Source organism: Danio rerio, chromosome 8 (genome assembly GCF_052040795.2).
Source record: "Danio rerio strain M-AB ecotype USA chromosome 8, GRCz13ab, whole genome shotgun sequence".
Lineage (NCBI taxonomy): Eukaryota > Metazoa > Chordata > Actinopteri > Cypriniformes > Danionidae > Danio > Danio rerio.
In genome coordinates, this window is record NC_141028.1 from 21,335,061 (window position 1) to 21,361,250 (window position 26,190).

Genomic DNA, 26,190 nt, shown 5'->3' on the forward strand with positions numbered 1-26,190 from the left:
AGTACACATGAAGTGGTCACTATAATATCATAATATATTTACACTATTAAAAATAAAGGTTTGTTATTATTGGCATTGAAGACTCAAAGCGTTACATCTATTTTATACTCAATTTAGATTTTTTAAATGTTCACTGTGAAACTGTGTTTTTAGTTTTTCATGGCGTCTTTATTCGTTAAGGCAAACATAGTTAAATTGGCATACATCTTAGAGAAATCTTGTAGGATTTTTAAGCAAAGTGCCAGGTTTTTCTCATTCAGTTTTTCCATAGTGGCTGATGAATTCAATAAAAACATAGTCTCATTAGCAACCTCACACATCAGCTTACAGAAGATCTGTTTTTAAAGGATTGTTCATTTACTATTAAAAATCCATTTCCTTGTATGAAACAGAGTGGGAATTTTTATTTTATTTCAGGCAGCCAACTTTATAAGCATTAAAGCATATTAATGGTTCTTTTAGTTAACAGAATGACTAGAATCATGATAGGACTCTGCTTTGGGAAACAGTCTTACACAACAACTGTTCAGTGAGCTGTCAAACCAGATCATTCAGGGTCTGACAAAACTGAAAGAATTTGTTTTCAGAAATGATTAATGGATCTCGTAAACCACTCTAAAAAAAAATGGTTTATTCATGGTTTATTGAATAAAACCATGAATAATGCAAGCCAGACCTGTCTGAAAATGCAAGCTGAACTCGTCTGAAAAAGACGAACTTGTCTGAAAAAGATCATGTTAAGCTCAGTAAGTTAGTGAGAGAAATTAATCAAGAATCACAGACTTGCTTGAATAACTAATAATTTGTTCACAAATCAAACAGTCCTAAAGTCAGTGTCATAAATTGGCTATATGTAAAATTGATTACAGTATTTAATAGCTATAAAATGTATATAAAAAACATGTCAAAAAGAGAAAGATTTCTGATGTGCGCGTCTGAGGGACAATTTACTCTACCATATCTCATTTGTGAATGTAAGTGAAGCAATGCAAATGATTCTGTGGATCATAAAAATGGCAATATGGTAAATAGCAGCACCTAGGTTACATTCATACTATATAGACCATTTTGAGAGATGTTAACAAAAACAATTGTCCCAACTCATTTCCTGTTTTACACTTTTAATTTCTATAGCTTCCGAAAATCCAAAAAGAGCCACATATTGAAAAATAATGTTATTATAGCTGTTTTAACATTAAGTTATGATTGAATTGCCTCTTGTTACAGTTAAGAATTAGTTTGATTACAGACAGGAAATGTTCATGGGACATTGAGATCACCACATTCAAATGGTCTATTAACTAAAGAATGCTACATGGATCAGACGTCATTAAACAAGTCAAATATGGAAGGTGATTGGGGCCAAAAGCCTTTAAACAAAACTAAATTTCATCAAGAACATGCACAGTATGAATGTTTAAAGGGGTAGTTGTTATAGAGTTAGTGTGCAAAAGTTTGTAACCATATAGAAGTCATTGTGTGACAGTTAACTCATAATCTGGACACTCAGAGCTGCTGAACAATATTGGGGAAAAAATTACATTACAATATTTGGACTTTCTCTGATTTATATTGAGATACAATCATTTTTGATCATTTTCGATTGATTAGGATGATTTTCAAGGGGAATGCTTCTGCTTAAAAGATAATAAACAACAAGCATAGATAAATTTGATAGAACAAAGATACAAATGTAGGAGTCTAACAGTATTGCGGAACAGAAATAACAGCTTGATCTCACGAGGAAAAGTAAGTATTTTACGTTTCGTCAGTTTAGTGGCTATTTCGTATGAATTTGTATGAGTTCAGTCGTATGAAAATGTACGATTTTAAAAAGGAGATGTGGCACCCAACCCCAACCGTCATTGGGTGATGAGCAAATCGTACTAAATTGTACAAATTAGATCGGATGAATTCATCCGAATTAGCCATTAAATCAAAAAGTTTCGAATTGCCATGAGATTGTGTTGGAAATAAACCTAAATCAAATGTATAATAAAGATGAATAGTCTTTATTGTACATAAATACGATTAATCTTTGTTAAAGCTAAGTGTATTGATTCCTTGTGGCCAAATGCTTCAAACTTGCTTTTCAGTCTTAGGCTTTAGAAGCACATGCAATTGATAAACTTTCACTCATATGGTTAAACTTTTACATGACTCCTTCTGCAAAACTCGTGTTCTTAACTGTTGTACCTGGTCAACTTTAATCCTGACTTCACATTGAACATACCACGTTGTGACAATGGGCTCTATCCACAGCTAGAATTTTAAAGCCGACAATAAACTTCCGCTGAAAGCTTAATGAGACTATTTTCAATTTCACAAGGTTGCTTTTACAGCATTGATGTTGTAATGTAATTACAATACATTCAGTTAAATAGACTTAAGCATTCATTCATTGTTCAATCCTAAAACGGGATGAAAGACTGTTGTGACCTGGTTGTGACCACTAGCGCTGTCAGTAGCAAAAGGCTAGCACAGAAATTTCATTGAAAATACTGGTGTGAAATAAACTGACATATTTTAAAGACGTGGTGGGGGGAAATTAAATTTAATGCAGTGCTTCTTGTCCGAACTGAGACCCACTTCATATTGTATATCTAACAGGCAGTGAAGATTACTGATTTTTAAAAAAATCAGATCTTAAACCTGACCATTTTTAAAAGGAAAGATGGGTCACCGGAAGCCACTGCCTGGTTGAAAATTAAAAGTCTGTGTGGATATAACCTATTGTGACTTCACACATTGCTAAAATGATGTATTGTGCAGCCCTGCTCAAGACTATTTGTGTAAATGTAAGGTAAAGTAAATAATTTTCAGTTTCTTGACAGACAGGTGGATTCACTTCATAAGACCTCGACCAATGTATTGTCAGAGACCACCAAAAGTCATTTTGTTTTTTTCTTGTATTGTACTGTATATACATTTGCAAGTAACCTTTGAATCGCCACCACTGTTTTAGCCAAACAATAAAATAATGTTCTACTTAAGAAAAAAAAATAGGTAAAACAAGCAAATTAACGGCAAATGTTTATATTGGCCTGAACTATCCCTTTAACAGTTCTGGTCTCGGCAGATAAATACGGGGATTCGCTTCAACAAGATCCGACTCAAGGAAACGATTCGTTTATGAATCAGACACAGCTCTCCCTAGACGTAAACATGTCTGCCATTCAAACACACCGCCATACACACTGAACGCGCGCTAATGAAAATACTGCATATGAAAGCACAGTGACAGAAGGACACACACAGCTGCGCCACAGCAGAGACAGAGGGCGCATTGTCTGCCCTCAGGACAGAGAACACACACACACACACACACACATATATATATATATATATATACATATACACACACGTGTACATATGCATGCATGCCAACCAGGTGCCTTATGTTTTTTACTTGCAGTTCAGCCGTATCACGTTAAAAACAGCGAAATACCAATAACTGTCCATGCAGTGAGACACCTCAGGTTAGCCAAGCATCGATCACCCCTATTCCTGTTTTAATTATGGATGTGACTCAAAACCTAGTGCGCTTCCTACATAGACAGCATTTTGGACATCAGAGGCGTTCAATTCGGACACTTGAGATCCCCACAAACGCTGAGTACACACAGCCAGCAGCGTACAAGGTAATGAGACGCAGCCCAAACTACCACCACCATGCAGCCCAGAATAACTGTTCACAGATCAGATCAAACTGACAATGCAAAAAATAAAGAATAATTCAGAAGCCAAAATTAGGAGGCATCTACTCACCAGAAACAAAGAAAAACTAAATGCATGTAACAATTATCACAAGCACTCCACCGAATCGGCGCAGGAAACACTCACTTGTCAGAAGTGACCCGCTCGGTCCACTGTCGGCGGCGGCGGAGGCTCGCGCACACACACACCCGCACACGCGCACTGGCGGACGGACGGATGGACGGGAATGAGCGCTGCTGTAGTGATGTGATGTGGAGCTCTGGCTCACAGCCCGCACTCCTGATTTGCTCGAGGAACTGCAGCCATCTTGCTGAAGCCCGAGTGACAAACCAACCAGACGCCTAGACGTAGGAGAGGAGGAACTAGTCAAATTATACTAAACATTTTCCCTCATCATCATCATCATCCCCAGTTGCATGTCTTGAAAAGGAGGTTGTCAGGACTCCTGGTTGCTGATGCATTTTTTTTTAAATAATTGTTTAGGACAGTAAAATTTTTCACAACTTCTTTTTCAAATAGGCTTATAATTAATATTTTTATTTTTATTGTTATGCGTGTTTCTATGTATTTACTAGGCTATTTTAACAATAAAAAGGCAGAATTTGTTTTATTTATTTATTTTTTCAATTTAATTTACAATATAATTTACTGTTATAACAGCGATGGTCAGCATCACTATATAATCTGTGCTACCTAATATCTAAAATAGTATCTAGATGCAGATTTTCATGCACAATTCTTTTCAAGAATTAAAAGGAACAGCATTTATTTATTTTAGTTTTCACTTAACTGTAATTTTTGATCAATGTCATGCATCCTTGCTGGGTAAAATATTAATTGTATACTTTTATAAACAATACACTAAACCAAAGATGCCCAAACTATGGCCTGCGGGCCAAAGTTGGCCCATGGTAACCTTTGATTTGGCCCACCATTCCTTCTGAGAAGAGAGTGAAGAGAATGATGAGGATGGTTTCGATATTTTCCATTCAAATTAATTGCAACCCTTTGTTTGTTTGATTGTTAAAAGCTAACTGAAATTAAATGCATCAATTAAATGCTGTAAATGAATCAGTTTTAATGTACATACTGTCATCCGACAATGCAGAGACTTTGTTGAGCAAATCAAGTCAAAGGCAGATTGTGCTTCACTAGTGTATTCAGCATTGAACTCCATTGTGTTATAAATGTGATTTTTTTAAATGTTTTTTTATTGAAATAAGTTATTTAAATAGTAATACAGCATTAGTTAATAGATTAAAAGTAATCTTTTCTATTTATTTTAAAATATTATGAAATAAATCTGAAAATTTAGTAATTTAGTTTGGTTTATTTAGCTTCGGCCCACGGCTCTTAATGATATTTGGTTTTTATCCCTACATATGAAAAAGTTTGGGCACCCCTGCACTACACAATTCAATTATAATATACATTATATAATATTTTTCATTTCATATATTAATCAACTGCATGTTTGTAGCATGGTTTCTGGCCATTTATATGTAGAAATGTAAGATTTCTGAAATCTATAATATGAGATGTCATCTTTGTGTTATAAATATAAACTGTATTTATTTTTATAGGTTTAGTTTGGTTTAATGCTTATTTAATAGGAAGGGTGTACTGGGTGTGTGTGTGTGTACAAGTGAAATGCATCAAATCAGATATAGAAGTGGTTATGGTAGTTCCCCAATGCTCTGTTTTGGGGCCCTTCTTATTTACGGTTTGAATTATATGTTTAGATGTTATTACTGAATATACGATGTGTAGCTTTTGTGATAATTTATCATTTTTAACAATTGTTTTCTAACTTTAATATGTTTTACAATGTCATTTCTATGTGTGATGTGTTTTACTGTGGATGGGCAACAGTCTAGCTACTGTTTTTAATATGCACAGAGTTAAAATTTAATCAAGTTCCCCATCCCTCCATAAATATCACGTGACGTAAATGCTACCCAATAAAAAAAAGAAGCACTTATTACAACTTTCAATCAATTTTATTGAGCTTATCACGTTTCATGCCTTTTGGCATGAGCTCCTATTCAATTCATTAGCTATCAGGACAAACGGAGCATTGGCGCCCTCTGGCGGATCCTTCGCACGCCACCTTCATCCTTAAAGCGGAAAAGTCTGTCACTGACATGCAAAGTTGTCATCCATGGTCCTTTAATGCTACTCTTCCAAACACTGACCTTATGATAAAGTCATTAGCTGAATGTATAAGACCGTTAAATACTTTTAAATGTAGGAGAGTTTCTGAGCTTTCCGTTTGTATGAGACCTCCGAGGTGATCCTCTATTCAAACACAACAAACATACACACAAACACTCAGACAAACACATATATCGTTCCATTAAGGTCCTCATATTTGTTTTCATCAGACCATTGCGAACTGAGACGAAAAACAAAAAATCGAGTATGAATCCTATTTCAAAAGCAATTACTCACAGTTAAACCAGCTATTAAATTAAGCGGTCCTTCAGATGATTAATCAGCACTGATGATTTAAGCCTGCGCCTCTATAATCAGGAAATCCATTTGTTAAAAGGAAGACAAAAAACAGGAGCGGTTGTGTTCCCTAGGCGTGTAGAGAAAGAGACGAGTGGTAATGTGTGGGTGAGATCTGGAAAACAGTTTGTAAAGAGTTCAGAACATGAAATGTGAGTCTGAAAAAAGCCCCTGAGAACTTGCCGTAGAAAATGAGCTCTTGGAGTAAGAGTTCTTAATCACACCGGTGTGATATATATATATATATATTTATATATATCGTCCGTATTTGACAGATCTGATTTCTCAGTCTGCGCCATGGCTGGGATGATGTACTAGTGGAGTCCGATATGGAGAAGAATGTCAAAGCTCATCCTTCTCCATTTGCTTAAATGCTTCCAAGTCCTCCTGCCAATCAGCCATCAGCGAGTCCACCGATTGGTTGTTGGAGTCTTCGTCTGCTGGAGGCTCCTCCCCTGCATCCACGGAGACGTAGCTGCCCAGTCCCTCCGCAGGCTGAACTGACTCGGAGTCGCCTGCTGTCTGTTCCTGAGTGGTCACTTGTGATTGGTCAACGGGTTCTGAGGGGGCGGGTGAACTGTGGTCTCTCTCCTCAGTGGAACAGTCTTCTTCTTCTGCTCCATCTGTAGCTTCGAGTAAAAACAAGGGTTGGTTAAATTAATTTCAAGGGTTGTAATTCATGAGCAATCCCCAGCAGATCACATTAGGTTTGGAGAATTAACTAGGTTTTTGGAATGTCATGATACTAGAATATAACACATTAAAATTTGACAAAATGAAAATCAAAACAGATTATGATGGTAACCAAAGCTTGACATTAACACCCACCAGCCTGCCAAATGCAGGTAGATTTCAGCCCACTAGCCACTTTCACTGGTTGAAAATAATTTTTAAACTGCCAGAGCTGCCTCGTCCCTAAAGATTAGAATGTTAGTTTAAAATTGTTTGTCAATATGCACGCAAATGGGATCTTACAATCAAGAAACAGCATAATTGATTTCTTTTCGCATCAACAAAAGAAAGCATATGAATACCGAATCAGTGGACAGTGCTCATGCTGCTTTCAAGAGCTTTAGATTTTTTGTAAGCAGCAGCTGTTGCCGCTTTGCTTTTACCATTTTTTGAACAGATTATTACTGGGCCTAACGTTAACCTTGTGCACATGATCATCCTTTCACTATCGCACACAGAATGTTTTTCACCTCTTTCTTTTGCTCGTAGTTATTTTTGTTAATATGGTTTAATTATCATCCTTTACAATTACATTGTTTTAATAGGAGATTAACTCTCCATTTATCTATGGTTATCTGATGGAATAATTGTTTTAAATGTCAATAGCTTTTTTAAGAACATTTTTGTTGAATAATAAGTGCATGTATTCAGCTATATTTAGCTTGTTTTGACACATTTTTTTTATTTGTGGCAAGGAAATAATTAGTTTGGTGTGGCCAGAGAAAAAAAAAAAGTAAATCCTTAGTGTTGAGCCCTGAAAAGTCATGCGGAATAAAATGAAAAAGTTAAGGAGGCATGTGGACATAATATATAATTTAAATCAAGTAATTTTACCATGCCAAGGTCAAATCAATGCAAATAAAATATATTTTCCCAACAACAAAATTGTGGCTAGTGAAAAAGGCAAGTGGCTAGTAATGTTGGAAAACTACTAGTCACAGTGGCTCGTGATCAAAAATGTTAATGCCCTGGGGGTAATAATGTAAAAATTCATCATCACAGTCTCTGAAAAGAGTTTGCATTTGAGACAGCAATAGGAATGAGAGATATTTGCTGTCTATTAGAGATCCTCTTTTCAGTTCATTTTGCTAATCGACAACCACAGCTCGTTAATCGAATATTAACCATTAACTGGTCAGATTAATATTAAATGCTTCTAGATTTAAGACTTTTTAGATATTTGGACTAGAAATAAGAAAAGTGTTATTCGCAGTGAACATGCAATCGTCACAATGCTCATTGTAAATGCACATCCTCATCTGACATGGCACACATTGGCAAAAAAATTGCCACATTTTTGGTGCACAAAAGTGTTCTTGGAGCTTCGTATGATTAGAGTTGAACCTCTGAAGTCATTTTGAATGTTTCAACAATGTTTTTGGTTGCATTTCTATACTTCTAACATTTTGGAGGCATCGCTGTCAATGGAGGATGATAGAGCTCTCAGATTTCATCTAATACACAGGTGTCAAACGTCCTGGAGGGTCACAGCTCTGCACAGTTTAGCTTTAACCCTGACTAAACACACCTAATCAAACTAATTGAGTCCTTCAGGCTTGTTTGAAACCGGCAGGTAAGTGTGTTAAAACAGGGTTGGAACTAAAATGTGCAGAGCTGTTTGACACCGCTGATCTAAAATATCTTGCATTGTGTTCTTAAGATAAACAAAGGCAACGACATGAGGCTGAGTAATCAATTACATCTTTTAAAAAAGTGGTTTGGATGCATGAAGGGAAAGCCAAAGAGGAGAAGTACTTACTGCCATCCAACAGGGCGCCCGGGAGGGCTTTTCCCTTAAATATGGCTTCTGCACATCCAAGTATAAAAGTAGGGAAATGACAGAGGAGTAAAGGAAAGGAAAAACAGTTACAAACACAGAGGGAAAGAGTAATAAAAGGAAGAATAATTAGAAAGGAATGGAAAGATTCAACATGCACCACCTCTTACTGCTCGTGTCCCTATTAAGATCTTTTCATATTCATGTCTCACCTCGGTCTCGAGCTTTATCACTGAGCAGCACCTCCACTTCCTTGTATTCCTTCAGAGCCTCAAGCAGGATGTTGCCCTCTTTGTGAAACAGGAAGAGGAGAGGTAAAGTGACATCATCAGTGTTCCGTCCATCTCCCGCCATCTGGAACAATGGGGCTGTATCACTGCTGCTGCCTTCATTGTCATCTAAACAGAAGAGACCAAAAAATATATATATTAGCACAGATTTATTCTAGATGAAGCAGTGGTTAAAGCTAGACACAAAACTATTGAAAACAAAGGGAATAAAGCTATATACACAATACATACATTATTAGAGTTTCTGCAGGTGGTAACAAGTCAAATTTAAGACTTTACAAGACATTTTTAAAACCTTTATGAATGAAACGTCAGACTTACACAGGGCTATAGACTACGAATTCTTTTTTTCTAATGGCCTATTTAAAAATTAAAAAACATAAAAACAAATGTTATTGTAAAGATGGTAATTATACCACATTTGTAAATGGAGTTAATAAACAAACTTTTATAAAAGTTGTATTGAGATGCAGAGTTAGTAATTGGATTTATGTTTGCCTGATTTGGTTTGAACTTAGAACTTTACATAGACATAGGCAAATTAAGCCCATTTTAAAATGATTTAAGACCTTCAACACAATATTTCAGTGATTTTAAAACGTTTTTTGAAACGTTTAAAACCCAGCGAATACTCTAATTTTAGAATAAATAAATAAGATTATGATTTATATTTAGAAACATTCAAAGGTTGTCTTAGAAATAAATACATTTTAAGTTGACAAATTAAACTAGCTAAAATACAGTACACAAAAAAAAATATGAACAAAAATTGAAATATTTAAGATAATAAAAACACTCAAGTGCAAGCAAAAAAAATCAGGGGGTTCTGAACAAATGTTAAGAGGAATAAATAAATAAATATTTAAAGAAGAAAATGTATTTTTAGGGCTGTTGACATTACTGTAAAACTGCTGTTACAATATTATTAATATTACTACACTAAACTGAACTAAACCGAACTTCAACTCAGTGGCAGAGTTTCAATTTACTTGAACTTCTATGTTAAGCTGCTTTGACACAATCTACATTGTAAAAGGAGTGTATAAATAAACATAAATGGAAATCAATGGAATTAAGTTGAACTTAAATTTGAACTTAAATTCCACATGAATAACACATTAGTAACATCAACGACAAAATAAAAATGTCCGGTCAAAAAGTATTACCCTCATGACTATGAAAAATCAACAGAATGTCTAAACCAGGGGTGCTCAAACTTGGTCCAGGAGGGCCATTGTTCTGCAGAAATTAGTTCCAACCGCAATCATGCACAACTGAGCTAGCTAATCAGGCTCTTACTAGGCTTTCTAGAAACTGCTTTGTTCAGGTAAGTTGGAGCTACCCACCCCTAATATAATTATAATTATATATATATAATTTGTCTATGTTTTTCAAATACTTTTGAAATTGATGTTTTATGTACCAAAATGTTAATAAAAAGATTTGGAAAAAAAAGAGCGTTAAACACCAAATTCTAGTCCTACAAGACTTTTAGCAATTTAATAAACAGTAAATATTTCTTAGATGATATTTTAACAATTGAGCTTGAACAGCTTTTTAAAAGAGGATCATTACATTTAGTGAACCCTAAAGTATTTCTCACCAATGACAATTCCTCCGATGGCTCCAGCTTTCTGCACATGCCTTGCCTTTTCTGCAAACATGCACTGGCCTCTCTGCAGCAGAGCGATACGACCTGCCACAATCTCACCATTACTCAACTCAGAACAGCCATTATAGGGCTCTGCTACAGTCACAAACCCACGCACCTGAGGTAGAGGGGAAAAAGAGAACAGTATGACTAATAAATGGACTCCCTTTAGCTAGAAAAGACCAAGAATGACACAGAAATAGCCGGTGAGAAAGTTTTATCATAAAAGGTCAGCGTTAATCATTCTCACTCCAGAGCTGCTTTTGGAAAGGTCCATTCCAAACTGTGCGGGGCCTGCGGTCAGAACCACTCTGCCGAAAAAGGGGTGTGAGACGATCTGAACAGCACGTGGAGGAAGCTGTTCTTTCTGCTGCTGGCTAGAAAGCTCCATCATTTCCTGCATAAAGCGCATGCCGTCCTCTGCAGCAACTGCACTCACCGCCTGGAGAGAGGAAGAACAGGACTTGAGTTGCAGATTCAAAATACTAACTGCATTTTCTCATGTAAATTATTTTAATAAATTAAATGTTTTTCAGATAATGATAACTACACAACTTTTTGTCAAGAAGTGTGTTTTGTACAAGCACATTGGCTGGTTTATGCTTTTGTATTGATTGGTGCTGGGCAAAAATGAATAGCATCCAAAATGAAAGTGTTTTGATATGATTTAAGTGTGTGTACTGTGTATATTTGTTATGCATATAAATACACTCAGACATGCATATATTAAAGAAAGTGTTTATTTATATATGTTTTGTTACGTTTTATTTGTATGTATGTGTGTATATCACATATACAGAACATATTTATACAACAGTCCTGTGTGGTTCTTGAATCTGATTAGCTGATAGCCATGCAATATTCTGCAAATAACAGCACTTGTCCAGCCTCTTAACCCCCTTCACTCCTGTGTATTACTCCACCCACATACAGCAACAAGCAAAGGACACTCTACAGTTTGACAAGTATTGCTTGATGTGAATGAATGGTGGAAAAAAGGAGTTTCTCATACAAAAGGGTTTTTTAGACTCTCCATGTTTGGTTTTCTTTTTTATATACACGATGATGCCATGGAAAATTTGTAATAATGCAATATCACACAAGTAGCAGTACAATATGGCTGTATATCGTCACTGGTGGGACACTTAGCAACGCACACGACCCACCACTGCCAGTATACAGCCATAAAACAAGAGTAGCAGTGCGATATCGCTCATATATAGCACACACACAGACACACACACAGACACAGACACACACAGACAGACACACAGACACAGACACAGACACACACAAACACGCACACGCACACGCACACGCACACACACATATATATATATATATACATTCATTCGTTCACTTTCTTTCTGCCTTAGTCCCTTTATCAATCCGGGGTCGCCACAGCAGAATGAACCGCCAACTTATCATATGTTTCACACAGCGGATGCCCTTCCAGCTGCAATCCATACACTACAGACAATTTAGCCAACGCAATTCACCTGTACTGCATGTCTTTGGATTGTGGGGGAAACCAGAGCACCCGGAGGAAACCCACGCAAACACGGGGAGAACATGCAAACTGCACATAGATACGCCAACTGAATCAGCCGAAGCCCGAACCAGCGACTTTCTTGCTGTGAGGCGACAGCACTACCTACTGCGCCATTGGATAATTTATTCAAACGATTCATTCAAAATAGCTAATTACTTTAGCACACTGTTTCTCAATCCTGTACCTGGAGGCACACCAACAATACATGTTTTTGGATGTCTCCCTTAACTAACCCATTCATTTAAGGTTTTACAATCTTTTCTAATGGTCTGATGAGTAGATTCAGGTGCGTTTGATTATGAAGAGATTGAAAATGTGTACTGTTGGTGTGCCTTCAGGAACAGGGTTAGGGAAAAACACTGCTTCAGAAAGAACACAATAAATGGCTATTTAAAAATTGATCATTAAATCCTTGTCTTGAATGTTTTGTTCGTAAAACAAAGATGTCAAATATCAATATTCAACTTCTTGTCTGTAGGACTGTACAAATATCAACATCTCATTTGTAGTCTTGCTCGTGTGCTAACATTTGAGAAAACACTCTCATAAATATTTTAAAAAATATAAAAACAAAAAAGTAATTCTGGCATATACAGTATTCTGCTTTCATAACATTGATTATAGGGTCAGTTAAACCACATTCTAATAAGCTATTGGACTATCATGTTCTATTTTTCAATAATGTCAGCTCACACTTCGTTAAAGGAAATACTGCACAACAAAATAATATAATAAAATTTTATATATTATATTATATTATATTATATTATATTATATTATATTATATTATATTATATTATATTATATTATATGTTTTCTAACCCTGTTTCAGAAGGTAAATCAACAGTACACATCTGGAGTCTCTTCCTATTTAAACACACCTGAATCAGCTCATCAGAGCATTTGAAAAGAGATTTGAAAACCTGAAATGAGAGGGTCAGATAAAGAAGACATTCAAAATGTATACTGTTGGTATACCTCTACAAACAGGGTTGGGAACAGGGAAACACTGATAATATAATATAATATAATATAATATAATAGAATAGAATATATAATATAATATAATATAATATAATATAATATAATATAATATAATATAATATAATATAATATAATATAATATATTTGGTAATTTAACTTTAATTTGAATACATTGTTTTATTTTTTTTCAATTAAAATACAGATACAGACAAAGTAAGCTAGTATATGGTACCTGTGTGGCGTGCTGAACAAGCTGTACTCTGCCATCTTTCAAATGGATGAGACTCACACCCATCCGCCTCAGCAGCTCCAGATGTTCAGGGTTATTGGCCATGAAGTCCTGAGCCCTGAGAGGAGGACGGCCCATGCCAGGTTCACTGCAGAAGACAGATGAAAAGAAAATTTAAAAAACAAAAAGAAATGTATCTTCCCAAAACTTCTTGTAATTTCAACCTGAACTGCATTTCTTTAAAAATAAAAGAGAATAATAACAAGTATAATGTCAAAAGTAATTATTGTTATAGTACATGTGACAGTAATCATACTAATAGAATTCATGTATTTTTGTTAGAAGTATGATGTGATCAACGACAAATGATTCTTCAAACATTTATATGTACTGATTTATTGTTTCATTTCTTAATTATTTATAAATATTTCAGATGCTTCATACTTTTGGGTAAAACAATACTCCGATTAAAGAAATGTTAACAGCATTTATTTTTAAATAGAAATCCTTTGTTTTAATATGCCTTTTCTGTCCCTTTTGACCAAATTCTTGCATTCCTAATGTCTCGGTAAGAGAGTTCTTTAACAAATATGTATACATCATTATGCAAAAACTTGACCAGTAATGTATATGTCAAAATTATGCATATACTATATTATTACACAACATGCTATTTAAAGATAGAGCAGCTAGTTATATCACCGATGAGCGATGGGGCGCAGGCAACTCTTATCCACAGCGCTTCTGATTGGCTCACGAAAATTGCGTGGGAAGGCGGGATCAGGAAAGAGTAGGCGGGTGTTAGGGCAAGTCCACTCAAAATTTAAGTCATCGAGCTCTTCTATAACCTGCGGTGACAGAAAGATTTCATATCAACATCTGATTAGAGAAACAAGTAGGCAGGCAATCAGAGTGAATTTAATTATATCATATAACAGAGCTCTTCATGGTTTAAGTGATACTTCACCCAAAAATGAAAATCTCTCATTTACTCAAACCTCTTTGACTTTTTTTTCTGTTAAACACACAAGAGGACATTTTGATGAATGTTGGAAATCGGAAGCTATTGATTTCAGAGCTATTTAACTACAAATCTCAATGTTCACCAATTTCCAACTTTCATCAAATATATTTTTTGGTGTTTGGAACCACCTAAAGGCGATTAAATTGAGAGTATTGAGTGAATTAAATCAACTTGTGTTTCCACAATAAGATCTGTTATTGTAATAATGTGCAGTACCACGCTGTTAATGACAGGGGGCGCCGGTGAGTTTGAAGCAGTGGAGAGGGACAGAGGCAGGAGATGAGCTTCAGTGGTAAAGACGTAGTCCTCCACGTTGAAAGGCAAATCCTCCTCTTCAGCAAACAGCAGAAACAGGTACTTAAACATCTCCGCCAGGAAAAACGAGTCCATGCTTAAACAAGGTGGGCGGCGGTGAAGGGAAATAAATAAGCCGTGAGACAGCCTGTTGCCCACTCATGAACCATCTCTTTACCAAAAATCTATTTGTAGTTGAAAAATTCACATAAACCAATTTACTCTCTCACTACCCACAAATCTTACCGATCCTCGTGGCTCCCCGTCCTCACATCCTTCATAGCAGCAAAGCCACAGGGAACTCGAGCGAATCGATTCAGGTTCTCCAGTACAGTACGGCCCACTTCCAGGTAATATGGGTCTCTGGTTGCCTTTAATGGAAATTCACAGTTAAATTTGGTCTTTCTTTTCTTTTTTTATTTCTTTAAAACCTCTTTTAACACATTTTAATCTGCTTTTAATAATTTTTATTTATTTATTTTTACTTGTTACTTTTATTCTTGTTTATGGAAAGCACTTTGAATTATCATTGTGTATGAAATGTGCTATATAAATACTTGCCTTGCTTTAATCTTCTCAATGGATTTCTGTATTAAAGTGCATATTAGAGCTAATTTTTAATGGGGTGGGATCTTTATGACAATGTTATTACTAAATAAGAATGATTTGGCTGTCTATTAAACCTTTACTAATACAATCACTTGGAAAGGTCCTATCTGTGCTGCTGCTGACGCAGAGAGAGAAGCTAACATGTATGTATATTTAAGAAACCATTTCAGTTTTGTGTTTTGAATCACAAAGTATCACTGTTTCTGCTATAATAGTGAAATTAACACTGATGACTAAGGTAGAAATTAAAATAGAGTAAATCACCTTTTAAATTCAACTTGATGCGTTAACGGAAGGTTAAATCAGTTACAGTATTTTGCCAGTAGGTGGGACAAATAAAGTAAAAAAAATTCTTTGCTATTTCAGAATAAGTTCAAGAGAATCAAAAACATAGATTCAATCATCTGTTCAAATGATTTACTCAAAAAGCTGATTCATCTACCAGCTAAACAAGTGAAGTTTTAAGTGTAAGTCAGTAATTCTGATATTTGGAACAACATTATCCAGAATGAAAACATCTGAAAATTCTGTGCCTAAAGTCGGGTCATTAATTCATTTAATTCTTCAAATTGTTATTTTTTCTTAAAATAGGCAGAAAAATTATGATTTCATCAATAACAATATTAATGATTCTCAAGCCCTATCAACATAGCAATAGATTTTGGTCAATCAACACAAGTTTAATTTCGTTTTGGCCTTTTATCCACATAACATCAGTGTTATTAGTGCCCTGAAACAAACTTTGCAATTCAGCCTGAAAGCAGTTACATTTGAGGGTCTTAACAGATGAAAAGATGAAAATGTTGCATTGATATTTATCTGAGAAACAAGTGATAACTTTTTACCTTGTAAAGGAAGTAAGTGCTTTCTGCAAACTCTGGCCGCAGGGGGTGCTGAGCCCAGTGAACCCTGAAATCAGTGGTGAATGCCTGGCAACACAGTACGAGACTCTGAGTCAAGAAGATTTTGTAAACAACAGGCAGTGATGATATGTACAAGGTATTAAAAGGTAGAAAAAGGTACCTCAGGGAGAAAGTTGTGTTTCTTGGTAACCTGATAAAGCATTTCATGAGTCTCTATGGCTGGCCGGATATCTCCCTTTAACACCTGCAGAGACCAAAAAGATGTATGATTGTGTTTAGAGATTTAGTCAATAAAAAAAGACCACGAATATACTCATTTCTCACCTGCAGTCCAGGGAAAAAGGCAAGCAAGGAGTCCATCCATGTGCGTGCTGGAAGCAGGGGTTTGTGGATGTGGACATCCAGTAGTAGAGGAGGTTGGCTGATATACTTCATAATAGATGCATAGTGCTGGAAAATATGTCAAGCAGTCACAACTTAAAAATACACATAAAACAACAATAAAAATTGAGTTGCAAAAGATAACGTATAAAAAAAAGAGTCTGGAAAATAAAACAAATCAAGAAAAAACAAGACAAAACAAAACAAGCCAAATCTAAAAAAATTAAGACAAATCAAGGCAAGACAACAAACAAGAGAAATCAAAACAACTCAAGAAAAAAGAAGACAAGAAGAACAATACAAAACAAGACAAATCATGTAAAAACAAAAAAACAGGACAAAACAAGACAAGACAAGAAAAATTAAGACAATTCAAGGCAAGACAACACAAAACAAGACCAAACTAATCCAGACAAATCAAGACAAAACAAGGCAAGACAAATCAAATCCAGACAAATCAAGACAAGACCAAACAAATCCAGACAAAACAAAACAAAAACACAAATCCAGACAAAACAAAACAAGACAAGGCAAAACAAAACAAGAAAAATCAAGACAAATCAAGGCAAGACAAGTAAATTCAAGACAAACCAAGGCAAGACATAAACAACACAAGACCAAACTAATCCAGATGAATCAAGACAAAACAAAACAAATCCAGACAAATAAAGACAAAACAAACAAGACAAATCAAGGCAAGACAAAACAAAACAAATCTAGATAAATAATGAAAAATCCAGGCAAAACAAAACAAGACCAAACTAATCCAGATGAATCGAGACAAAACAAAACAAATCCAGACAAATAAAGACAAAACAAACAAGATAAATCAAGGCAAGACAAAACAAATCCAGACAAATGAAGACAAGTCCAAACAAATCCAGACAAATAATGAAAAATCCAGACAAAACAAAACAAGACCAAACTAATCCAGACAAATAATGAAAAATCCAGACAGACAAAAAAAAAAAACAAATCCAGACAAATAATGAAAAATCCAGACAAAACAAAACCTCTAATCCAAAAACTGAAATGAAACTTAAACTTGCACTTTTTTCTAATTTTTTTCAAAACATATTCAAGTTTAAATTTTACTTCTACACGGTGCGTTTGTGTATCCACTTGAGCAATCATGCATGTGAAATTAGCAAAGTCAGCCTCTTTAGCATGAAATGGTGTCTGAAACTCTTTTGCAACTGAAATTTGACCTAATTTTAATCAAAGTTTTCTCAAAATATATCATGTTTGGGATGAAAAAAAAAACAGATTGGTGACGTAAAGCTAAGAGAAGACTCTTGTTACAGTACAACAACAAGCTATTACAGGATTATAACAACTTTAACAACAGTATGGTAATACTCACAGTGTTAAAGCGTAGTAAAAGTTGGTCATCGCCCAATAATATATATGCCTTCATCAAGTACTCATAATAAGAATCGATGCCTGCCCCAACTCCACTGTCTGGCAAAGAAACAATGACACACACAAACAAGACTCAGACTTGACTGATTTTGAAAGTCGTTTATGTTGTGGCTGGGTTGTTAGGTACGTTTCAGGCTCACCCCTGCGGACCCATTCTCCAGAGTGGATGTTGATGGTTGTTCCCACTAGATTACTGTTCCTCTGTCTCTTTTCCCAAAGGAAATCAAGAGCCCTTCTTGCATGAGCCTGTAAACAATCAAACAAAACACCAACACCTAAATACTGGCCTACTTAAAATGATTAAAGCATTGTAAGTCTCTTTCGCCACACACACACAATCAGAACATTCCTAACCTCATAATACTTTTCAAAGTGCACAGCGGGTCAAGCCAATGTTTTCTGTTTTACTAACGCCACAGTTATGTCAGAAGAGATTTGTGTTACAATTGTGAAGATTGAATGAGAACTAAGATTCCAGGATTCAACACTTTGGGTTGAAATAACCTCAGCGTTCTTTTGTTTGTTACAAAACAACCACAACAGTGTTTCTACGAGCCTTGTGACCTCAAATGCTCTAATCAACATGAATTATACTAAACGTAATTACACTTCTCTGAAAGTGAAATGAAGATTCTAAGAAATAAATATGTATTATGCAAGTATGTTTTTGATGGTCTAATAACATCAGAAACAGAACAAAACTAAAGCAATAGTGATATTTTACCTCAAATGTGGGATCTCCAGTAAAGCGACTCAAAGCAGCAAATTCAAGGATGATGGTCCCTGCACAGGCGGTGCAAGTTTCGGTCTCTGTGCCTGTGCGGGTCTCAGGTCCATGGACTCCATGACGCAGATTCACCTGGAAATGCAACCAATCACTAATCAGTGTTATAATGCACAGAATGATCCCTAAAACTGTTTAATTTGGCAATTTATTTAATAAAAACAACAGTAATAACAATAATACAATTTATGAATAAATATTTTGTATTTTAATATGTGTGACCCTGGACAACAAAACCATTATGTTACATTACAATATATTGTAAGGGTTAAATATTATACTGTAGATATTTTTCTTCTATGCTAAAAGTCATTGGAATATCAAGTAAGATCATGCTTTGTGAAGATATATTGGAAATATCCTATTGTTAAAATATCAAAACTCAGTTTTTGATTCATATTGTGAATCGATATAGGCAATATAGGCAATCGATATAGAAATCGATATAGGCAATTTAATCAAAATTTAGACAACTTCACATGCAATTTATTTATTTATTTTTTTTTCCTGAGATCCCAGATTTTTCAAAGTATTGCTCTATACTAACAAACCATACATAAATAAAAAGATTATTTTTTTAAATTTCAGATAATGGAAAACTGTTAAGTTTAAAAATAAACTTACACTTACTGCATGTATCATTTACTTAATAAACAAATCAATTTCTTGTAGCATAAGCCCAGACCTCAATGTTATTTTGAAAATCTGAAAACATTAAATATGCTGATTTTGTGCTCAAGTAACTGTTTCTTTAATCAACCTTTAAAAAGTTATGCTTACTGTACTATTTTTCAGAAATATGGATTTTAACACTCCCTGGACCGGAAACACTGGATGAATATGTTCTTGGACATCGCAAATATGGAACTGTCTGTGGCAAGGATGCATGGCGCTTCTACAAAAACTATTACTTCAAGGGTATGTGCAATAACGAAGATAAAAGATATGCTATTGTGATTTTTTTCTTTGCATTTTGTTTAACTTATGTGTAAAAGTCCAATGTATATACCTTTGTTGAAAATGTTCTTGTAAGAAGTTAAATGCAGAGGTTAATTTAATTATTTACTTTAAATATTTATTTATATGTATTTAACCTTTTGTATTTAAAATTTGATCACAAAAAAAGAAATTGGAGTTTTATCAGCATTATTTAACAAATAGACAATTCAAAAGAAAATTATGATACAGAAATAAAAATAAATTATATGAAATAGACATCTTTGTCACTTTTAATAATTAAAAAAAAGTTATGTCACTTCATTGCCACTTTTAATAAATTGTCAGTCCATGCTAAATCGAAGTACGATGAGTTATTGTATCATTTAAGAATAAATCAACAGAAGGGAATTGTAAGACATCATATTAGGTGAGCTTTGTAGAAAATAAGTTTTCTCCGACAATATTTAGAGATTTAATTACAGAATGATGTGATGGAACAACCAGAAACAGAACTCCAGAAAAGCATGCATTGAATTTTGAGAATGTTCCGCAAGACTGTATAACAAACTAACAGCAACTGGGAAAGGGTGATTCATGCTGATGATGAGATTGTGTCCAAGTCACTAGCTACATTTCCCTCAGGCAGACATTCAACAAACCTCTGCGCTGACTAGAACAGCCGATTCAACAGAAATACAAGATGCATGTGCATGGAGACAAAAAAAGATTAATGCCTAAAAGTCGCAACCATGACAAACATAAATTTCCTTTCCAAAGAGGGACATATTTATATTCTGGTGATGACATTTTGAATCAACAGGTTTTGGATAAGTCCTGCATGTACTGTATGAGTGTGTTCACTCACTCTAGGGTAAGGCAGGCCGCTGCTGGTGTTAAATGCAGGCAGCAGTCTGAGTCCCAGATCTTTGGCCATGTGAAGCAGCTCGTTCTGGTACCAGACCATTTGTCCATTTTCTTTCAACATGACAGCCATCGAATGGCCTCCCAACAGTCCACTAAAAGAACAGGCAAGGGTTAAATAAGCAAAACAACCAAAATGTCAGTCCGTTATGAAACTCAAAGACCTTTAACACTGTCAATGAATCAATCACAACATGACCAGTAAACCGTTTTTCCCCTATTAATGAGCCAACCAGCTAGATTTAATCTTTAAATCAATGTGCCAAAAAAAAAACATTATTTAGCAAAGGATTGCTTAGAAAATGATATTTGTTTGTCTCTACATTTGTAAATCTATGTATCATTTATTCAAGTCTTAATGATATGATAGTATATGATAAATTTTAACTTAATTTACTGTTGTATTTTGTGCCCAAGTGGATGCCAAATGGAAAAAATGATGAGATATGATCTGCATGAATGTGACGGCATAAATCTTCCTTATGTGGTCAATAATTTCGAATAGTGTATGAAAGAACAGATTGTGGATGACTCATGCAAAATCTGATACTGCCTTAAGTCCCAAAGTACTGTATATATATTTTGTTTTCAATGCAACACATGCAATTATTGGTAGCCTTTAGTTTAGGTCATAATTCACGGTATTAACAAACCATTAACTAATACTACTAGCTTAATAAACTACTAATTAGCTGTTTATTAATAGTTAGTAAGGTAGAGGTTGGGTTTAGGTTCTGGGTAAGATTAGTGATGCTGATTAGCTTTAGAACTACTAATAAACATTTAATATCTTAATAATAAGCAGGTAATAAGCCAGTGGTTAATAGCATTAATTGTAACCTAAACTAAAGGATTACCCTATTCTCTTTACCAGCACATCAGTGGTGCTGGGTGAGTTATTTAGCAAAGTAATCAATAGTTTATGTTGTGTACAATTAAAAGAGTCTGTATAGATTTCTCATTTTATTCTCGTTCCTAATGAGAGGTTTGTGTGTGCGTGTGGTCATGTATAGTTGAAGTCAGACTTATTAGGACCCTTTGATTTTTTTTTTTAAAAGATAAACAGGGGGCTAATAATTCAGGGGGGCTAATAATTCTGACTTTAAATGTAACGTTGGATAGTTCAAGTTTTAACTTGGTCTTCAAAAAAAAAAGGACAAATGCACACAATGTGTTGTTCTCTGTTGTGTTTTTTTATATGTCACCTGTTTGTGCAATAAAGTATTTAAATATAAAAAAAAACAAATTACATCATTAAATTACTTTTCTAATTGTCTGAAAATTTATTTAATAACTTAGAAAATTAATGTTTTCCTTTAAATCTCATCTCAAAGACAACAGAAATTAATTCCTATAAATTTAAGTCAAACCAGGCTTTGAGTTTATTTACAAAAGTCACTTAATTATTAGCATTTTAATAACATACAAAACATTCTTTAGTTAAAAAACAAAACTACTCTGCAAAACAATTACAAATATGTATCAAAAGATGAAACAATATATTTCATTGTAATTAATTCATTTCCTAAATAATTCATTATCAAGCATGTTCAATGGTCTTTATAAATAAATAAAAGTTGTCTTCATAAATGCAATCTTATTTAGTTGGAAATAGAATTAATCTGCAAAGTATATTTGTATAACAAACAAAGAATTTAATTAAACTGCTTCTCTGAATTGATTACATCTCTAGCCGAACTCACAGACACACAACTCACATATGAATTTTCATTTGTCCACAAAGAGTGACACTGAACTAAGCAGCATTTTCATATAGAATCAATAGATATCAGCAACTTTATCTTAAACATCTTATCTTAAAAAAGTACAATAACATGTTTGTAACTTGGAAAATAAAAAGTGCAGAAAATGGACAAGCATGAATCAGTCATTTGTGGTTATTTCAATACATAGATATCAGTGATAAACATATCAACTTACCCCAGAACCCGGATGTTGGTTTCAAATACAGACACCACGATGTCATTATCCAAGCGTACATCCTTCACCACTCGCCTCACCGCCTCTTCAAATTCCACCGTCTTATTTAACAGCTGTGAGATATCAGAGAAGATTATGAGCAAACAACCTCGGGTTTGACTGTACATACTGTATACACAAGGTTTCAAGTTTTGTTTGAGATGTTACTCACCGCAAGGGTGTCAAGAGTATCGATGAGCGTGAGGGAGAACCTGAAGGAACAAAGGAACATATTTTCAATATTAAAAAAAAAAAAAATCAACATGTCTCCATTTTACTTTTTTCTCCAATTAACGTACTTCCCCAGGGCATCATCTACGTCCCCTCGACTGGGCTCTAGTCCACGTACTCGCCCACGGCAAGTCAAAGGCATCAGTTCGTCTGCAGGGTAAGCATGGTCCTGTGCAAATGAGAAGAACAGAGATTAAATGAGAATGCAGATTTTTCTCAAACATTGATATGCATGCCCTATCCCCTATTTTTTTCTTCGAAAAACACACTTATTGCATTTCAGTCTCATATATCACTTCCAGCCTGCCTAGAGACACTTTTGGGAATACCAGGTGTTTCTGGGAAATATTTTACACTTGTCAGAATCATTAAGCTGCAAACTAGCTAAGTTTAAGAGATAGCTCACCCATAAATAATAACTATTGGATCATTTCACTACTTGTTGTCATCGTGAATCTATAGCACTTTCTTTTTTTAGTGAGGCATGACGATATTTTAGAAAATGTTTAAACTGTTTTAGTTCATACAATGAAAGTCAGTGGGTTTAAAATAACATTTGGCAATCCTGGGTGGATGGATTGAAAAACATAACAATAAAAACAAAAAACGTAATAATATGCAGCAGTTACACGTTAAGTGTATAATAACAACAGCAAATTATGCAGAATTACATGCAATTAACACTAAATCAAACCTCACCCAAACATAATTACAACCGCACATGAAAATAAGTGACCAGAAATGAGTAAATTTTTTTTAAAGCTCTTACTTTAAAGTTAACATTTAAGTAGTCAAAAGCAGTAAATACATTTCTAATGTTACAAAAGATGCTTTTATTTTAAATAAATGCTGTTCTTTACTGCTCTCTATTTAACATGAACCAAGAATCATTGGTGTTTTTAAGAAATCAACAACCATATAAGCATAATGACCCCTGAAGGATCGTGCAACACTGAAAACTTAAGTAAAGTCAAACATATGAATATATATGCATAAGAATGAACACAAGTGAAAACATAAGTTTCAAAGCCTCTGTGTGTACCCATCTGTCAACAGTTATTAGTCATTGTGTACATACCATGTAATTCCGATAAGCGTGGTCAAACATTTCCAGCACTTGGATCCTGAGAAGCAAATGGCAATTCTTAAATTCAGTAAAACACTTTCTAATCATATTCCATGCTTCACAAGTCCTCACACAGACACATACCTCAGTTTGCTCTTCTCGTCTCTGCTCATGGTCTCCGACAACCTGATACAGGTTCCCATAAAAAACAGCAGCCAAAAAGCAGGCAACATCGTTGCAGAATGAAGCATCCACATGGCTCTAATCCAGTTTACCAACCTTCACATAGATGAAGACAACCGGTGCAGGTGTCCAAGTCTAAGTCTTTCTTGCTTTAGATGCGTTTATTTAGCACCAAGCCAAAGTCCATCCACCTCAGGTCCATCATTTTCTCCAATTTAATATAGAAATATTAAATGTGGCCAGAGTACATTCAGTAACAACCACAACATTTGAATACATTGACAGGTCTAGCTCAATTACCTCACAGTTCCTGTTCTTATCTAAACGTCTCACTTGGATGAATGCAGCTCTGATGCATTTCTGAGATGTTTTCCGTGTCTTTATCAAACTGACTAGAAAAAGACGAGCTATAAAATCTTGTTTTCCTTCTTTTTGTTAAGCGCTGACCCAGTCAGCTGCTGTTTTCACACATTACTGTCACCTTGATAACACGTTGGCACCCATGTGACCTAATCTCTAACGAGAATTACCTATAAAACAACAGCAACCAAAGGGCATCACTGTGGATCCCCAGCAGAGACGGGCTCGAGAGGAGCTCCGGATGGGGCCATGGAAAGAGATGCTCTGCCTCTAATAGCAACCATCACGAGGTGCCACGATCAGCAGTGTACATCCCCAGAAGGAAGCGGATAAAAACTATCGTATAGATTCCACTACAACAGATTTAAACAGTTAGACAGTACACGAGTCCCAATGCCATCTTCTTGATAGCTCAAACTATATATATATATAAAAACGACGCAGCGTTATATAGGTTAAAAATAGCCAGCAAAATGTTGTTGTCGAGAAGATTTGATGAATCAAAGCATTCATTCACCCTCCACGCTTTGTTGTTTAGCTCACCGGCTAACCCTCCGATGACAGCTCGCCACTAACGTTACTGGACATTTGTTATTGAGGCAGAAACGCTGCTTTAACTAGTGGAAAGCCCAGCTTAAATCTGTTCTTCTGTCGTCCATTGTTGACTAGAATATCCGTTCAGCTCCCAGACTCTGATTAATTTAAGATATCCAGCGTATGAGAGTTTTTATGTCAGGTGTAATACAAAGGGCCAGAGTTCTCTCTCTCAGTCGCCCAGTGAATGATGAGCACTCTTCTTACGACAGATCATAAGCAGACGTCAACATCCGCATCCGGGTAGCCCGAGAACACGCCCCGTCAGCACCGTCAAAGATGTCTTGCAGAAACTACATTTCCCAACATGCCTCACAAACAAGCTTTAAGCGAATAATAATAATAATAATAATAATAATAATAATAATAATAATAATAATAATAATAATAATAATAATAATTAATTTACATTCTTTAGCACACAGTCTGAAGTTATTTTAGTAATTATTTTTAAAGGTGTGATTTTAGAAGAATAAATGTTATTTTATTTACGTGATTTTTATAATGTACATTTTTATATGTGATGAATTCATGTATTTAGTTTAATGATCAATTGTAAACAACGTGTTAAAATTTTGTGAACTGTGGAGTGTCATCAGGATATGTAAAACACCATCTATGAAATTAGCATTACAAATGAGAAAATTCAAACTCTACTCTCTATTACTGTAATTAGAACATATTTTCAAACACATCATTATTATTATTAATATTAATATTATTATTATTATTATTATTATTATTATTATTATTATTATTATTATTATTGTTGTTTCCCAGAGATGGGTTGCGGCTGGAAGGGCATCCGCTGCATAAAAACTTGCTGGATAAGTTGGCAGTTCATTCCGCTGTGGTGACCCCGGATTAATAAAGGGACTAAGCCAACAAAAAATGAATTATTATTATTATTATTATTATTATTATTATTATTATTATTATTACTTTTATTGCTACTACAAAGCATTTGCCAGATTATTAAATGTTGATAAATAAATATATACTAAATTATTTGAATAATATAAACTATAAAATTATGTCATATAAACATTTGACATTTTTCTAAGTGTATTAAATGTAAATAAATATTTTAATTATA

At 34.7% G+C, this 26,190-nt stretch overlaps 2 protein-coding genes across 9 annotated transcripts in view; both read right to left on the reverse strand.

The window, feature by feature from the left end:
* Positions 1 to 4,060, reverse strand: part of zgc:92140 — a 66,157-nt gene extending 62,097 nt beyond the window's left edge. For 2 of the 5 annotated variants that reach the window (XM_087263179.1, XM_087263177.1), the window contains exon 1: positions 3,844 to 4,060. The gene's annotated coding sequence lies outside the window, so the exon portion shown is untranslated. 5 annotated transcript variants of the gene reach the window in all.
* A 1,635-nt stretch (positions 4,061 to 5,695) lies between these two features.
* On the reverse strand, positions 5,696 to 25,283 carry edem3 (ER degradation enhancer, mannosidase alpha-like 3). Of its 4 annotated transcripts, none has more exons than XM_087264500.1 (21): positions 24,102 to 25,283; positions 23,970 to 24,015; positions 22,960 to 23,060; positions 22,833 to 22,872; positions 22,622 to 22,734; positions 20,625 to 20,775; positions 18,761 to 18,895; positions 18,177 to 18,282; positions 17,978 to 18,075; positions 16,558 to 16,683; positions 16,394 to 16,477; positions 16,216 to 16,299; positions 15,008 to 15,132; positions 14,684 to 14,858; positions 14,146 to 14,291; positions 13,447 to 13,591; positions 10,929 to 11,120; positions 10,631 to 10,796; positions 8,950 to 9,135; positions 8,720 to 8,767; positions 5,696 to 6,851 (listed from the first exon to the last, which is right to left on the reverse strand). In XM_087264500.1, the coding sequence occupies exons 1-21, from the start codon at positions 24,212 to 24,214 to the stop codon at positions 6,571 to 6,573; spliced, it is 2,661 nt and encodes an 886-aa protein (XP_087120626.1). In that variant the 5' UTR covers positions 24,215 to 25,283; the 3' UTR covers positions 5,696 to 6,570. The 4 variants fall into 4 exon arrangements, with proteins under 4 accessions (XP_087120626.1, XP_087120625.1, XP_087120628.1 ...); XM_087264499.1 differs by having other exon boundaries at positions 5,696 to 6,857; XM_087264502.1 differs by lacking the exon at positions 8,720 to 8,767.
* Between the last annotated feature and the right edge of the window lie 907 nt (positions 25,284 to 26,190).